The 17,545-nt window shown below is 37.4% G+C and overlaps 1 protein-coding gene across 1 annotated transcript in view; it reads left to right on the forward strand.

The window, feature by feature from the left end:
• The first annotated feature begins 366 nt into the window (after positions 1-366).
• Positions 367-17,545, forward strand: part of SMAP1 (small ArfGAP 1) — a 73,808-nt gene continuing 56,629 nt past the window's right edge. The window contains exons 1-3 of the mRNA XM_026845131.1: positions 367-495; positions 1,200-1,285; positions 4,661-4,736. Of these exons, the coding sequence (XP_026700932.1) occupies positions 1,203-1,285; positions 4,661-4,736 (159 nt within the window). The 5' untranslated portion in view covers positions 367-495; positions 1,200-1,202. The remainder of the gene's footprint in view (positions 496-1,199; positions 1,286-4,660; positions 4,737-17,545) is intronic.

Below are 17,545 nucleotides of genomic sequence, written 5' to 3' on the forward strand. Positions count from 1 at the left end.
CTGATACTTGTATCTGATGCATAGCTGTAAGGATTATTCAAAATGTAAGCAAAATCTTCTTGTTACTAGTAAGCCAACTTTCTAAAGTGTTTTTTTTGTTAGTTGGTTGATTTTTTTGTTGTGTGTGTGGGGCAGTGTACACAGCAAATGACTTCCTAGCTTAATCTAACTCAAATGTTATGTGACATCACTTAGAAGTAGAAATGGAGATTATTAGAAGTAATAGATATCCTAGAGAAAGAGCTGTGAACCTTTATTCAGACTTGTTTATTTCTGCTGTTAATATAGAATTATGCCAAAGAAAATCTTAACATTATATGGAATTTTAAAAGTAACAGATTTATTTCCCTATTCCCCTTAGGTCCAAGATGGGCCTCTTGGAACACCGGTGTTTTTATTTGCATCAGATGTGCTGGAATACATCGAAATCTTGGGGTCCATATATCAAGGGTCAAGTCTGTCAACTTGGACCAGTGGACACCAGAACAAATACAGGTAAAATATTCTAAAATATGTTTTAAATTTGGAGGAAATGCAAGGAGTACTTTTGAAAGGATTAGAGTTTATCATGCAACCCCAACTTAGATTTTTTTACAATCAGAGCAGTTCTTAATGTGTTACATTTCTACTCTAATGAATTTAAGTTCTGAAAACTCACTTCAGAAATTTGTTTAGCTATCTTTTCTGTATCATTTAAAATGTACTATACCTTGCTGTGGAGACTTGGAAAGCTGTTTCTTTGTGGTATCTACAGAAAATATGTTGTAAGCCTTTTCCTTTTCAGTAGGGGACAGTAAGGTAGCATTCGTATATCTGTCTGATTCTTGACTGCATTTTTTTGGTGTACCAAGTACTGACTTCCAGGTATGTTCCAGTCTGAAGCCTTTCTCTGCTGCCAAACAAATTTTCTTACTTCTGTTCCTCCCGGTCTGAAGAGCCATCCTGAGAGATGAAAGCTTATATTTCACTGGATGGGTTAGTTTACACTGTAAACAGCATATATGTTGTTAGCTTTTGTCCAGCAAGTCTTGGCAGCAGCCTTCCTGTGCCATGGGAACATCTCCCAAGACATACAGCAGCAGAGAGGTCTCCAAGTTAAAAACTTGCATGTCATTTAAGACACCAATACCATTCTGACTGTTTCAGGATTTAAATTACTGATGGACATGAACTAACTGTTTCCTACCACTTTTCCTTAGTGCATGCAGGAAATGGGAAATACTAAAGCAAGACTACTCTATGAAGCTAATCTACCAGAGAACTTCCGAAGGCCTCAAACAGATCAGTATCCTTTTTGTTTTAGCTTTCACATTGAAATGACTTTTAATGCAGTTTAGATGTTATGACTTTCTCAAGGAACTGCTACATTTGACAACTCACCTTATTTATTTCTTTGATATTGTTGTATAAGAAATGACAATGGAATTTGGGAATGTTCAGAATAGATTTAAATTACTTCAGTTATAGCAGATCTGCTTTGTAATGAGATTTGGCAAGACGCAATTATTTTTGCTTTCAAAAGAGGTGACTTCATAAATTCCCTGTATGTAGAAAGTTAGAGTAATACTAGAGAGCTCTTGAATATTCTGTCTTTATCTTGAGTAACTGACAACTGAAGTCAGAAGCATTTGAAGAGGAAACAATGAGCTGAAGGGTAAAATAAGCCATTGGATCTTACTCAAGTGGTGTATGGTTTCCTCCTCTAGATTAAATATTCTGTAACTTCTAGATTTAATATTCTGTGACTTTTTGGAGTTGAAGTGTATACATTCTGAGAAGTGTGCAAACACAGATGACTAGCATGGGAATATCTAAAACCAAACCTCCCTGACAGCCATCACTTGTGTTGGTGTGTGGTTATCACCATGTACCTGGAAGGGGAGGATTGAAGAAAAAGTTTGTCTACTGCCAGTAAATAGCTTTCCTCAAAAAATACCTTTTTCAAATGTACTGAATCATTAGGCTAATGTATAGTGACATTAATTTAGGTTTGTGTTAGTTCCTGATTTAGTGATGTTAGTCCACAGGTAGGATTTGCTTCACCTGATCTTACTGGAACTCTTCAACTATAATGAGATCCTAAACACATACTGTTAAGTAAACTGAATCTTTCCCCAACTCTCTCAGCCTGATGATGATACAGGCTATGGAGGCTGATAAATGGACTTAGTTGTAGCTGAATCTGAATTTTCTCTTTCTATATCCAAAAGTCATTTTGTTTCTTCTGCTTATTAGATACTGTGCTCGATGTGCTATGTGCAGAAGACTTTTTTTGGAAGGGTTAGATTCCTCGTTATAAAATGCACTTGAGCAAAACAGATATGTTTTTTCATATTTCAGTAGCTTTTAAATTAAACATACATACGCATAAGAAAAAAGTGACTGGAACCAGATAGCACTGTAGTATTCCAACTGTAACATTATGGAATTTATTTCAGCCATAAGACTGAAAGGGTTTGACTAAAACTTACTGAAAAGTGGATCTTGAAGATGTTTATTTTGTTCTTACTGCAGCTAACTTGAATTCACTGATGCTATTGCAGGAGAAGCAATAATGCTTTACTCTAAGCTTTCCTTGTCAGACCAGACCAAAAGTCTCATTTTTAGACTTTAAAAATAGTTCTTTTGTTGACACTGTATACCTTGAAATCATTACATAGCCTTTTGAACAGTTGTCAGTTTCTAAGTGGTAGACTTAATCAACTAACTATATTTCATTGCATGTCTTTTCTTTATTAAAAATCAGTGCCAGGAGAGAGGAAACCAACATTTTCTGTTTTATTTCTTAATTTCCCCATAACTTTGGCAGCTACTTACCTATTTGGCATTCATGACAAGCTGTTGTGTTATGGTCTTTTTTTGCTTTCCCTCTTGGCCCTTTTTATCACTACAAAATCAGCATTGCATCTCATCAGTATTCTGAATATGAACATTCTCAATATTCTCAATATTCTTTTGGATGAGCTATGAAAATTCTTTGTGTGTAATGATCACTTTTGTATATGTTCTGTATTAGTGTTTTAACTTATTTCTGGTTTTTAGGTAGTAGAATGGAGACACAGGAGGAATGTATATGTGGGATCTTCCCAAAATCTCCTGCTAAAAGTCCCCCATTGCTTCTGTTTCTTAATCACAAGACTGACCTTTCTGGGCATTTTTTTATTCTTCCCTTGTACTTGGCAGGGATGCTCTGGCATGGAAGTTAACTTTGAGGATCATCTTGATGTTTTTTTGTATGGCAGCTTTAGCTTCTTGTTTCAAAATGTTTTTTTTCCAAGAGTAGAGCAAATGATTTCTTTGTCTCTTAATTTTGCTTACTTTTTAAAACAGTTTTGACATCTGTTGAGTTTGCTTAAAATTCTTTTGTTAACGAAAGCACAGTTGGTTATTGATCTGAAGAAACTTAGATGCGGTCCAAAAATTCATGGATGTTGATGTGGCGTAACTTGAATAAAATGGATATTTTTCAAAATATGCAGCTTAATGCCCCAGTGTAATAGCATCCTGAAAAATTAAACCGTATGAAATATAAATGCTTACAATTCTGTGTTAATAATTTTCAAATTAAAACTTTCTGATTGTCTGAAATATTAAGTGTGCATTCTGGAAAACTGCTGAAAATAGGGAAATATTTATGCAAAAGAACTAAAATATCTTAACACCAAAATCTCAGCAACCAAACCTTAGAGCACTTGACAAAATAAATGGACCATCTGAAAATGTTAATTTTATAACTTAGGAATTTTTGTTTGAAGAAAGTATAGGTTGTTCTTAGGTGTTTTATAACAATCAAGTTTCAAATCTTTTCTGTTTACTTATAAATTAGTTTTAATACAGTTATCCAGTTACAGCCCAAAAGCATGGAAAAAAATTAAATTCCCTCTCTCTGTCTCTTCCCCCCACTGAGATTATGTAATACAGTAATTTCTACTGCAAGTTGAAAAAAAACTTTCTGAGGGAATCCTGTTTAGTCTTAGCTAAATTTGAAAAATTATGGAAGTTGCATATTACACAATTTCCATTCATTTGTAATTTGATAATATACATTGATTTTTTTGGTAAAATGACAGTTCTTTGGTATGTGTAATGAATAATACAGTATTAGTACCAAGGTAGATGTACTTTCAAAGTGCTCAGGATGCCCTTTAAAATGTAGATATATTTGGGAAGAGATAGAAAAGAATGTTTCGGGTTTTACAACTTTTATGAAGCAATGTCTTCAGGTGACACTTGCATAAAATTTGAAACTAAACATGATTGTTGATGGTATAATTTGATGCACAGAATGAAGGTATTGATGGTAAACTATAATTATTTACTGTATATGACTACCTTTGTTCAGGTATTTGCAGTACTGCAGCATTGTAGCTTATAAATACCAAGTGAAAATGTCCCAGCTGTGGAACACTGAGTTACTTTTAGTCCGTCTTTCTCATACTGTTTCATTAAGACATTAAACTGATTAATTCTCTGTAGTAAAAAGAAACTCTTTTTGGACACTGCAGTTATTCTGTATGTAGTAGTTCTGTTGTTCTAAAACTACAAAATGAGATGGAGAAAGAATCAGGTGCAATTCTTTAATTAGAATAACCTGTCAGCTTTTTAGGTTAATGTTGCTGTTTATCTGAATGTGTATTTTCCTTAAAGTAGCTACTTCCAGAGCTGTGGAATTTTTCATCAGGGATAAGTACGAAAAGAAGAAGTATTATGATAAAAATGCAGTTAATGCCTTCAATGTAAGTAAACAAGTTTCACCAAGAATTCTGTCACTTTTTTGAAAACTATATAAGAAAAATGTAGAAAACATTAAAATGTCTTTCACAGTTTAAAACTTCTTGATACAGAACTAAATGCTTTCTTTTGTATCTCCTGAAAGCTCTTTCTAGGTTCTGTAAGTTCAACATACCTTGTATATTATGTATGTAACAGCAAAGCATTATGATCCAACGAATAGCTTTCTTATGACTCTTTATATTGTGCTTTTTTCTTTCAGTGATGGGAAGTTCAACAGTGTACTTTGAGTCCTTCCTGAGTATCTTTTTCTGTGTTACAAGGATAAGATAGGATTACAGTTTCTGGTGACTTTGTCTTCCCTTATTCTCTGTAATACCTTGATGAGAAATCCTAGGGTTCTGGGCCCCTCTTCTGAGGGTCTTATTGTCTGCTGAATGCCAGACTGTTCTTGCAGCGAGGTGCACTGTAATAGCAAACACAAGCCGTATGGCAAACCAACTGTTTAATCATGTAGCTGTGTGTTCAGTACAGTAAGTTGGTGAGTGCTCTTCTGGCAAGCGGTTTTGAGAGTGTCAGACTTTGCTGGAGTTCACAGACTTGTTTGGTTTTTTTGGATACAGCTATTTCTGGGACATACAATCTAGTTTATTTATATAGGTGCATTTATGCTTGAACACACAGTCCTCTGTACCTACATTATTTAAGTATGGCCTAATATGTAATTTACTACTCCATCTTACTAGACAGTGAACTTTAACAGGGAAACGGGTGCAAGGGTGGATTTGAGTGATAGTTTCATTTCAGAAGGAAAAAAACCCAAACAAACCTGGAAACTAGAGAAGTGTATTTCATTAAGCATTGTTGAAGTAGGGGGAAAATTGCTTCACTTAAGAGGCAGAATACAATTGTGGTTTGAATTACATTGTCAGTTACCCTTCTTTACTTCTATTCCAAAATAGAAAAGAGGAAGAATTGTTTAAAATTATGCTTCTTAATAAAAGTTCAAAAGACTCCCAAGATCCTTCTGAACAGACAACTAGGTGTCTAATATAGTAGTCCACTGCTGCCTTAGAATGTTTGAAGGAGTAATCAGATTTTGCTTTATTGTGTTGCAGACTAATATGAATCACTTACCTGTCATAGCAACAAGGATAGAATCCAGACTGCTGAGTAGGGAACACCATTTTATTTCTTGCTACCTGGGTTTTTCTTTCATTGACTAATGTAAATGACTTAATCTCTCTGAGATAGGAACAAAATCTGATTATGAAGTATCTTAGCAATAGATGACTCATGCAGATTCACATTCACCTGCATTTCTTCAAGGCCACCAAATATCAGGTTTGAAGTAGGCAATCTGAAATCACAGTTAGGGCAAAATCCTAAAAGCACACAATAGTAAATTAGCTGAACTAATGTAGCACCTATAGACCTAGTCTGCTGCTTGTATTGGGTTACCCTCCTTGGCTCTGTCCCCAGCCCATCTCCCATGCGCCTCTAGTGCTGTGACTGGTATTCAGGGATCATTTTTCAAGTGGGCCTGGGACTGACAAGGAAGAGGAAGAAAAGGTGAAGCTGAGCCTCCATTCTGTGTCTGCTATGCTGCTTTTCTGCTCCTGGATACTGTTGGCAGGGAAGAGGGGAAGTTACTTCCAGCACATTGAGGTCTGTGGGAAGTTTGAGAAGGGTGAGGAAGGGAGTTCTGCGGGGACATGCATTTGTACCCCTGTGCGGGGGATAGTGATGGTTTCTAAAGCTTTGCTTTTGCAGTCCTGATGACATCTGAGACACCTTCCCACTTCCCACCATGCTGGTTGGTGGCTAAGATTCCCTGGGAACTGAGGGGCAGCTGTGGAGGAGGGGGAGATTCCTACTTGTAGCCTTCAGCCCTCTACCAAGTGTTTTGGTACCATCAAAGCACTTGCTAGCATGATACTTTCATGAGCAATAGTCTTGTGAACTGTTCAGGTGGGGTGTTTGTGCTATGTTGTGGCAAGCTCTTTTCTTCTGGAAAATTTCTTTACCCCACTTTTGCAGAGAGCACCCTGTGTCCTGTTTTTAATCAAAATGAGCATTGTTGGGGTGAGGTGAGCTTTTTAGCACACTTACTTTTTTTTACCACCTCTGAAATAGCAGTGCCTTCTGCTTGGGTTAGAAACAGTTTAAGTTGGAGATGTGTATGTATGTTGTCATTTGGTAAAATGAATCCCTTCTGGGTATGAACAGGTAATACAGAAGTGCAGAAACAGGCTTGCTGTGCCCTAAGGGCTGCTTTCCTTAACCAGGTTATTTCGCTGAGGTGGGGTTTAAAAATTTAAGGGGCTTTCCCAGATTTCATCCACTGTTATAAATTGCTTGTAGTAAAAGCTTTCTGTAGCAATTAGCTGCGCCTCTGCGATAACATATTTAAGAAGGGGAACCTGGGAGGAGTTGTAGAGTTGTGAGAAGTTTCGAGGAGAACATCTATGTGAACACTGAGGTCAGTGGAAGGAGAAGGAGAAGGGGAGAGGTGTGCCAGAGCAGAGGCTTCCCTGTATCCTGTGGTGAGAGAGCAGGGCCTCCCCCTGCCACCCATGGGGGTCTGTGGTGGAGCAGATACTATTTTGTGGCCCATGGGGGACTCATGCCAGGACAGGTGACTGTGCCTGAAGAAGGCCCCTGTGGGAAGAAGAAGTCTCACTGTTGTAGTTTGGCACTGGGAGGACTGCAACATACAGGAGTGTCCCATGCTGGAGCAGCTAGAGAAACGCTGTGGCCCTTGGGAGTGACTTGTGTCAGAGCTGGTTTGTGGATGACTGTCCCCTGTGAGAGGGGCACTGTGCTGGAGCAGGGGAAGAATGCCAGAAGTCATTCTCTCACCCTGTGGTTGAAGAAGCGGCAGGACTGACTGCACCCCCTATTCCCTGCCCCGTGCACTGCTGGAGGTGAGGAGGTAGAGGTATCGGGAGCAAAGCTGAGCCCAGGAAGGAGGGAGAAATGGGGAAAGGTGTTTTCAAGATGTGGTAACACTTCTACTCTGTCTGTTAAGTGGTGTTGTTAGTGTCTGTATTAAATTTATGTTCTCTTCCCCTAACAAGTCTGTCTTTTGCCCATGACTGCAATGGATAAGTCATCCCTCCGTGTCCTTGTCTTGATTCCTGAGCCTTTTGCTTTACTTTCTCCCTCCCAGTGCTGGGGGGAAAGCGAGAAGTGAGTGGCTGCGTGGTGCTCGGTTGCACTCTGAGCCTGAACCACGACACCTACCCAGGGAGGCAAACTGGTTTTTTTGTACCTCATGGAAGTATCTTCAAATGAATGTCAGCTCTTTGAAAAACTCTTACAGTTGAAATGAACTGTAAATACTTAGATACATTGTAAGGTTTTATGACTAAAACTGTGAAGACAACTGTATGGTATTTATGATATTTAGGAAAATGTGTCCTTATTCTCAAAGTATATTCCATTTAAGCAGCGTAGCCCATGACGGAGTTAGAAGTAGTATTTCTCAAGCCAGCCCCTATCATAATTCTCTCCCAACATTAACAAGAGTCACACCAGTATGAAAGATTAACACTTCCTTTCTCAGAAAGTAATTCATAGTCATACTGTGGTGAGGACTTCATTTGTCAAGACTTCTAAAGACTGACTGTTTAAGAAACACACATCTCTTGATCTGACCAGATGCTGTCCTGTTTTGCTGTATGATGTAATTTTGAAACATTCAGAACTTTATGTTTTTTAATGCTTTTTATGTATGCCTAAATTTAAAAAGAGAAACAATACAAGTAAACCCACTTGAAACTGACAGGATGTTACTTGGGTGGATATATATTGTGAGGTTTTGTCTGAATAACACGTGATTTGGTATTGTTAACAGCAGGAACATTTTTTGCCCTTTGAATAATTGACGGAGGAGCAGCAGTAGCTGTTAGCAAGTCAACTTATTTTAAATATCCTCAGCACAATACCATCATGTTAGAATTAATTTTCTGCAAAACCACCTTCTCGATTTTTAGGCATACGTAAGCTCTGAATGATGCAATAAAACCCAATAAAACAAACTATACATAGTAGTGCAATTATTAGGGCATCTTTATAGATGTGGTGCATCTAAGATACAGCGCAAACAATTGTGCATTATGCTATGCTGTTTGACTTGATTTATCCCTGAAAACTTGTACAACGCGATCTAAAGCTTGCATCGCTTCTGTAGTTAACTACAGACTTGTTACCATAGGTCAAGTGGCATGAGGTTATTTTATATCTTAAAACTGTCCTTCAGGTGGGTGCTGACATGAAACTGTTCAGGAATGTCATTCTACTTCAGACTTGCACCTGATTATCACTTCCAAGCATAAGCAAATCCCTTTATATTTGTCATAGAGGCTTTTTGTACACAACAAGCCTAGAACTGAAGGGTAAAGCATGCAGAGCAGTTTCTCTTCTAACAGTCTTAGTCCTGAAGACAGTTGCTTATTAAAACTTTTGATTGCTTTGCGTTCTCATTAAACTCTTTACGCTCCTTTAGTTCACTGTCTCCTGGAGCACGCTTAGAAGAGAACAGTTTGCAGTTAGATACCTTTCCCCAAGAAACTGAACTTGTATGCACTTGTATGAACTAAATGACTTGAAGGACTTTTCCAGAATTGTCGCAGTAAATGTAAGTGGAGCAAATATGAGCCTTGTTGGAGACACCCTTTGAGATGTTTGTTTTTATGAAAATAATGTCTGAACAGTGTATTCGTCTTGACTGATGATCTCTGTATTGAGTCCCAAATACTTGTAATCAAAGCTATGCAACTGTTAAGGTGGAGCGATGGTTAATGAGGCTCATGATGCAGTGGCCAAGAGAAATAGCAAACGTTGCTTGTTTTAGGTTTTTGGGAGTTAATAATAATCTCCCAAAATTACTGGTTAGAGGAAGTAAGCTTTGAAGTAGATGATTACACAGTTTACCAGTAATCCAAGAGGAAATGTGTGACTTTCAGAATTGAGGTTCCAGAAAGAATAAAATCTGTCTAAAATGAGCTGTTGAGTAACAGCTGCTGGAGTGATTCTTTGAGGCACAGGACTGCACTAATGAAGGGGTTTCTGGTACCCCTTCCAAATCATTTAATTTGACTGTATCTACATGCTGCTAAGTGAAAAGTTTACTAAAATTGCACAGTGGTTCAGGAAGCCAAGTTTGAAGCAATCATATTTTGCAATTTTTAAAAAAAAACTTAGCACCTCCTCTTTGATGTAAAATAAAAACTAAAAATACAGTCTTTTTTAAACTATTGTTTATTTTTATATCTAACATAGTGACCCTTATGCCATACAAGTAATGAGGAGAAGCAGTGAGATCACTGTTGAGTGTGGATAAAGATTAGCTCTGTAGGTATTATCACAAACAATCTCTGCAGCTTTTAATAAAAATAAGTATGTTGGACAAGAAAGAGCACAACTTCCCAGAATGCCTATGGAAGTTGCCTTATTCAGGGTGGATGTTGAATCAACTAAGTGGATTCCAGATACTTTCAGTCTCAAAAATTATGAACTGGAACAATCTATTGCATTACATGAAGTAAGAATATATTACCACATCCTGACAATGTTTAGAGAATAGTAAACGAAGTTTCTATATTTAAGAAAGGGCATGAATTATGTATGGAGCAGAAGTTTCATATAACTCTTAAGTTCACTGAAGGAAAAGCATAATGGGTCATTGTTTTCCATTCTTTCTTAAGATGTGTATAATTTAAGAAGTATGAACTTAGGCAACTGGATAAAATGTGATGTGAATTTAGACATTGTGATGGCACATTTTCCAGAAAGTTATCTTAAAGGAGATTAAATCCATAAAACATTTACCACACTAAAATATGTCACATAGCCACCGTAAGATGAATAAATTGGGGTATGATAGCATGCATGAACAGTAAGTTCAGAAGCATTCAGTCATTGGCTTGGAGAGAGGTTTGCAGTTACCTCTCCCAGTATTGCAAGAACCGTAGCAGGTTTTTTAGTGGTCTGTGAAGAATTTGTGAATCGAGTAGTTTTGAAATATGCTAATGAAGATAGGCATCAATAGGAAGCACCGAAATACTGTACAAAAATGATGACTTGAGGGCAGGGATAGTGAAAGTGGGATACATTATTTAGCCAGATCATGCTGTTAGAATGGGTTGAATTACAGAATCACAGAATAGCTCAGGCTGGAAGGGACCCTTGGAGATCATCCAATTCTCCCTGCTCTAAGTGGGGTCAACTGCAATGGGTTGCTTAGAGCCGTGTCTATTTGGGTTTTGAATATCTTCAGGCTGAAGACTGCATAGCCTCTCTGGGTGACCTGTTCCAGTATTCAGCCACCCCATAGTAAACTGTGTCTCAGTTTACGTTCAGTGCCTCTTGTCCCTGTTTCTGAATACCACAGGCAACAGTCTCTCTTGGTCTTTGATCCCTGCCACCAGGTACTTATATACATTAGTAAGACTTCTCCCTCTCTGCCTTCTTTAGCTTTCTCTCTTCTAGGCTAAACAGTCTCAACTCACTAAGCCTATCCTTGTCTTAAAGGTGCTCCAGTCCTTTAATTGTCTTAGTGTTCCCCTGCTGGACTTAATCCAGTCTACCTATGTTTGTCTCTCTTGTACTTGTGAGCTCAGAACTAGCCATGTTGTTAGCTCATGTCCAACTTGTCCACCAGGATCTCCAGCTCCTCTTCTGCAAATGTGTCTTCCTGCCAGTTGACACCCAGCCTGTAATGGTGCATGGGCTTATTCCTCCTCAGGTGCTTGGCACTTTCCTTTGAACTTCATGTGGTTCCTGGTGGCCCATCCTGTCAACAGTGCTCTGAACGGCAGCACACCTATCTAGTGTACCAACTGCTACTCCTCATATTTTATCATCTGAAAACTTGCCAATGATGTGTTCTGACTCATTGCATGGGTCATTAATGAAGAAATTTACAGTGTTGGCCCCAGTGTTGACCTGGGTATACCACTAGTGACTGCTCTTGAGCTGGGCTTTGCACAGCAATGGTTTAATGAATGAATTAGAGATGCCAGGGTGTGGATTTTCAGTATGCTCACTGCATTTCCATCAGCTCCCACATGCAGGGTCTTGTTTCTCCAGCTTCTGTAAGTACTTCCATTTGAAGAGTAGTAGTTCACACAGCTGGACCACCTAGCTACAAATTACTATGTCCAAGTAAACAAAACTTCTGCCAAAGCTGAAATATGTGGTGACTGCATTGCCAGTTTAAAGTGAATCATGAAAACGTAAATGATTGCAGCAAGGCAAGCCACCTAGGAGAAAAAAAAGGTATTGTTCTGAAGTGTTGGGAAGCTCTCACTAAAGAGTTTTCACTGGAGGAAATATAGACAATGTTGGTTAGGTTAGACAGGCGAAATGGAGGACACTCCAGTAAGAGATTAAAAGCATCTGTTTTGTATATCCTGTGTCAGCCTTTAATTAACCTATGGTGACTCTCCATAATATCTCAAGAGGTGGTTATCTGAAGGAGAAGCTAAATAATCTAAAAAAGTTGTGGGCAACAATAGGTATGGATGCTTTTGGTTAGAGCTAGAAAAAGTATTTTTCACTCAAGTCTAATACTGTTAAATATGTTTGTATTTTCCAGAACATTGAATTATTGCATATCTGCTCAATGTGAATTTTATGAACACCTATAGCTCTAGCTTGTGCACAAGCTTCACTGTATTCCTGTAATGAGATATGGGTGCTCTGAAGGGATGGGGAAATGGTGTGTTCAGAATATTGGTGGAATATTTTGTGTTTTGTTAAACATGGGACACTCAAGAATTTTATGTGGTATCCAGTGGTTAGCGCACTGAATAGGGGAGAAATGTTAGCTTCTGCAGAAATTTATAGGTAAGTGTTATTAATAATACATGAGTAGTCTTATACTCCTTTCATTTTTTCAAGAATAAGCCTCTTGAAAAAATGGCAAGCAATTGGTTGTGTGTTATATGCATCTAATAGCAGTCTATAATTGCTACTGCTTTAAAATAAGACTGATTTTAGTGTTGTAACATTTGTTGGAGATGTCCAGTAATAACGTCAGAAGTCTGCAGAAATAAGAGAAACATATGTAGTAGTTGAACTTAAAACCTGTCAAATGAGTGTAGAGTAGTCCTCTTCATTTAGGTTATTTCACTGTATATTGCGTGCATATAAAATGGCCACTCGAGGGCACCTCTGTATTTGGTTCAGCTGCTGATTTCCTGACTCTATTGACATGGGTTGATAATGCACTAATTTTTTTTTATCTCTTGAATCTTCTGAGTGATAACATACTAAATTTCATATTTAAATGGAAGCTTAATATAGATTTCTAAGCTTTAACTTGAATCCTTTTTAATAAAAGGCTAAATAATAATATGCAGAGCATATGAAGAGCAGGATTTTGGAAAAACTGCACAGAAAAGTTGGTGAAAACTTCATTTAGTACATTGACCTTAATGACCAATAGTGTTTGTATGACTGAACACATTTCTGATGTTCTGCCATCAGAAATATGTTAGTGCAAACTGAAGTAAAATAATTCTGAAATTTTGTATGTTATATTCTGTGATAGCTTCATTTAATGCTGCTTCTAAGCTTACTTTTTTCACTTGAAATAGTAGCCATTGGGCCAAATACTGTTTGTATTAATGCTTTTATGTTAACTATTAATGTAGCGTATATCTCGATAGTGCCACTACTAAGTAATAACTTAATAAATGCTACAGAATTTTTTTAATGGGGACAGGTAACACATTGCCATATGAGAGAGACAGGGAACTAGAGTAATATTGTAAACCTGCAGATCCTTTCTTTTCCAGTCTTAAGTTTTATGTGAACCAGAGTCTTACAAAGCATAGGTGAAAATTAAATCTTACAGTACTACTTCATGTGTATGTGTTTTCTTACTCAGCACTGAATGTACATGATGCTTTGAAGACAGTATTGAGTTTCATTATGCAAAATTTTTTTTTACTTTCAACTTTCTAAAAAGGAGTCCCAAAACACAAACAATGGAAAGAGATTCATGAATTGCTTCTGACAAGTCTTTTGGTGTGAAACATGATCGAAGTTTTGTGGATGTAGGAGTATAAATGTACAAACTTCAGAAACAGCTCCTTGCCTTCATTCCATCTTTTAGGCAATTCTGAATTCACTTAATCAAAAGACTAAACTAATCTTAAGTTAAGAATGAAAATTAAATATTCACATGCTAGTTGTCAGATTGCAATACATTCTTAAGCACATCAACTTTATTGTTTTTCCAGAAGCATGTATGGTTGGTTGCAGAGGTTGCCGTCACTTTTGGTTCTTTAAAGTGCCAATAATCAAGGACATCTTAGCTGGCAGCTTTCCAGAGCATAGTGCTAACATACATTATCAGAGTAGATCAGTGTGTGCTTCTTTACTTGAATTCTGGAAGATGGCTGGATATTGCTTTTTGGACTTTGATGTGAAAACTTAGGTGAATTTATTGCTTTACACGTATGCCCAAAAGTGGGGGAAGCTTTGATCACTTGTGTTCAGTGGTTGTGATGGTAGATCTTACTCTTAGTACCTACTTGCCCCAATGTCTTTTTCCATTGGATTTAAATTAAACAAAGCTATTTTCTACTTTTCATGCTGTCTGCTCTTCAGCCTTCATAATACGTGTCAGTATTGGCCAGTCTTTCTAGAATCTGATTCTATAGCTTTTTTCTTTTTGTTTCCACTGGAATATAACAATTGGATTAAAACTGACAAATTAGAAAAGTGATGACAGAAGATAATTATTGCTGTGGAATAGTGTTTTTTTGCAAACCAGATTTTCTGGTTTTGCTACACTGAAAAGGGGATGTCTGCTTGTAAACAACAGTATTTTAGGTACTCAGACTTGGACTCAAGCATGGAGTAGATCTTTCTTTACTGATGCTTCTGATCGAGTTTATAGAAACAAGTCATTATTTCTAAAGGCTGATAAATACGAAATAGAAAACCCATATGTTACTTTGTAGGATTACATAGTGCTCATTTTCAGTGATCTCAGTCTCCTAAAATCAGTTTGAAAATTATTATTAAAACCTTGCTTTGCAGTCGTGAGTGGTGATCAGGATTCTGCTATAAATATTTAAAGTACATTTGTGACTTTCAACTAATTAAAGGCAGTTTCACAAGGTCTGAGTGCAGCACTTACTCTGGGAGAGTTGGATGCGTGTACCTGTTACGGGTGAGTGGTTTGATCTGGGAGTTCGTCTAACGGTCCCACTACTGGCCAGAGATGTAGAAGTAGGTCACTGAGCAGATGCTTTCTTCTTTGCCATTTGTTGACAAGCTAATGAATCTCTCCTGACTATACATGGAAACAGCTCTATGAGCTGCTTTATCACTACAGTATTTTTAGAAACAAAGATTTACTGGACATACAAGCCAGCAGCACATAACTTGTTGCCAACTACTGTTCCTTAACAGTGTTTGAACTGCTCAGTAACTAATATCCCCCATAACTAATGGTATGTCTGCACTGCAAACAGGATGTAGAAGGTATTAATACTATCTTTGAATGGTCTAACCTGGGTTTTGGCACTGAACTCATCAGAATAGCGTCAAAGGTTGGGTTGACTTATGCTACTGAGAAGGATTATTTGTTGAGATTTTTGCTCTACATTACATCTGTAAAGTGTGCTGCAGTTTGAAACTATGAACATACCACAACCTTGCAGACTAAGAGCTGGGGGACAGTGCAAGGGATAAAAGAACCTGTGAGGTTTTATTTACATACCAGAATATCAAGCAACTTTACTGGTTTGCTAAAATATGGGGTTAGTTCAGGTTAAAAATGAGTGTTTTGAAATCTGCTGAAAACTAGTCACTTGATGGCTGAGATGTTTGGTTTCTCTTCACGCCTGAAGAGGGTGTTAGCATCTGTAATAATGACTTGGATATTAGTGAAAATTCAGTCAACTGAAAAAAATCCCAAGATAATAGAAGAATACCCTTATGTTGCAGTGTCATTATAGTTTTTGGTTTTATTTGGTGCTCGTTCTGGTATATGGACATGACACAGTATGACACCTGAGCACAAACAGTGAGCAGAATAGTTGGCACTGCCGGGACTCGATTCTAGCGGGAGAGCACTGCCTCTCACTCAAGCTCCTCTGCACTCCGTGTGGGCCACGGATTAACTGGTCAGCTGTCAACTATCAGTTTGTCCCAATGACGGGTGTTTTTTCCAGGCTTCTCTGGTACCCTGATGGGCTCTTGATACTCGGTTAATCGCTCACCACAATGGACTGCACCAGCTTCCCTTTTAATCCTGTTTTATGTTTAGCTTTATCCAGCCACTCAGTTTGACCTGATTGGATTTTTTCATTCAGATTTCCTTATCAGCGCAGCATGGTAGATAATAAATTTAACATGATGAGGTGGTGATAAAGCTGTTCAGCAGCCCAAACTCATGCTATCGCTTTCATTATATTAACTCAGTCAGTTCTTTATACGTTGTAATGTGTCTTCTCTTAAAGATTAGCTTTAGTCATATGCCTTTTGTACTCTTGCTTAGTTGAATATTTGCATGTGTGAAGCGTGCTTTCAGGTGCTGTTTTTTAGCCTGAAGTGAATGTAGTGATGCTCTTTGTCTTTAAACATTATGCTTGGACATTTCTCAACTTGTACATCCTGTTCTATATCTCAGGCTAGATGACAACTGCTTTTCACTCTGTCTCCTGCTTACAGCTCGTGTGGCATTTCTCCATAGGTTCTGTGATTCTGTTACTTGATTGGCAGAACTCTAATAATTACTTTCAGGCCTTCATAGTATTATTTTATCCTAGATTAGATAATCCTTTAATTTATGAAGATGATCTGCTAATTGAGAATAACTATTATGGGAGGATGGAAATGTGATGCAAACACCTGTAGTGCTGATTTCCCCCCAACCCGTAAATGAAATTCTGTTTGCCTGGTTCTTTGTTGTGAGTAGCTGTTACCTTCTGTTTACCTGAGAGCTACCAAGCTTAAATTCTCTTAAAATCTGAAGCATACAAAAGAATGGGGAAAAAAAACCAAAAACCACCAACTCAAAACCCTACTTTAGAAATTTGAAAGTATGCCTAAGATGTTCCATTATCACAATTTCACACATTTACATTTAACTGAAATCTTAATAAGGAACATAGCTTTAGAGCTCATAGTTTAATATATGTAGTTACCTAATAATGTGACATCTTTATTTGGTTACAATGTGGTCTAATTGGAATAAACAGGATCCCAGTGTTCCTATAGCAACAGAATGCTACAATTTGAAAACTGCTTCATTGCAACAGATGTATCCATAACTCACTCTTCTAATAATCTGAGGATTTTAAAACGGTAAATTTTAAAATTAGGATTCTGTTTAATATTTCTGCAGGTAAAATTTGGTTTAAAAATTAAACCTTACAAATATCTTTCCTGAAGCTCTATACCACCTTCCAGGATAGGCATCATTCCTGAGCTTTTAAAAATACTAAATATAAATATTCTATGAATATTCCACCTATATTAGCTATGGCAGGATTTTCTGCAAGAAATATGGGGTATTTAGAGATGAGGTAGAGGGTTTTTTTTAATCTTTCAGTTTCCTTTTAGTGAAAGCTGTTTTTTTTAAACTAAATAAAAACATGTCATCTAAACTGGTTATTTTGATCCAACATAATGACCTGCTCTATAATAGCTTCATTTGTTTTTAAATTTTCCTTGTAGATGGTAGAGGTGATAGAAGTGTCAGCTTTATAGCTCTGAAGGTCTTCTACATGTTTGGTAAATGTAATTCAGTTAAGTTTTTGTAGTAAGGGGAATAGAAAGATAATGT

This window comes from Athene cunicularia (genome assembly GCF_003259725.1).
Source record: "Athene cunicularia isolate RWA chromosome 3 unlocalized genomic scaffold, athCun1 chr3_part1, whole genome shotgun sequence".
Taxonomy (NCBI): Eukaryota; Metazoa; Chordata; class Aves; order Strigiformes; family Strigidae; genus Athene; species Athene cunicularia.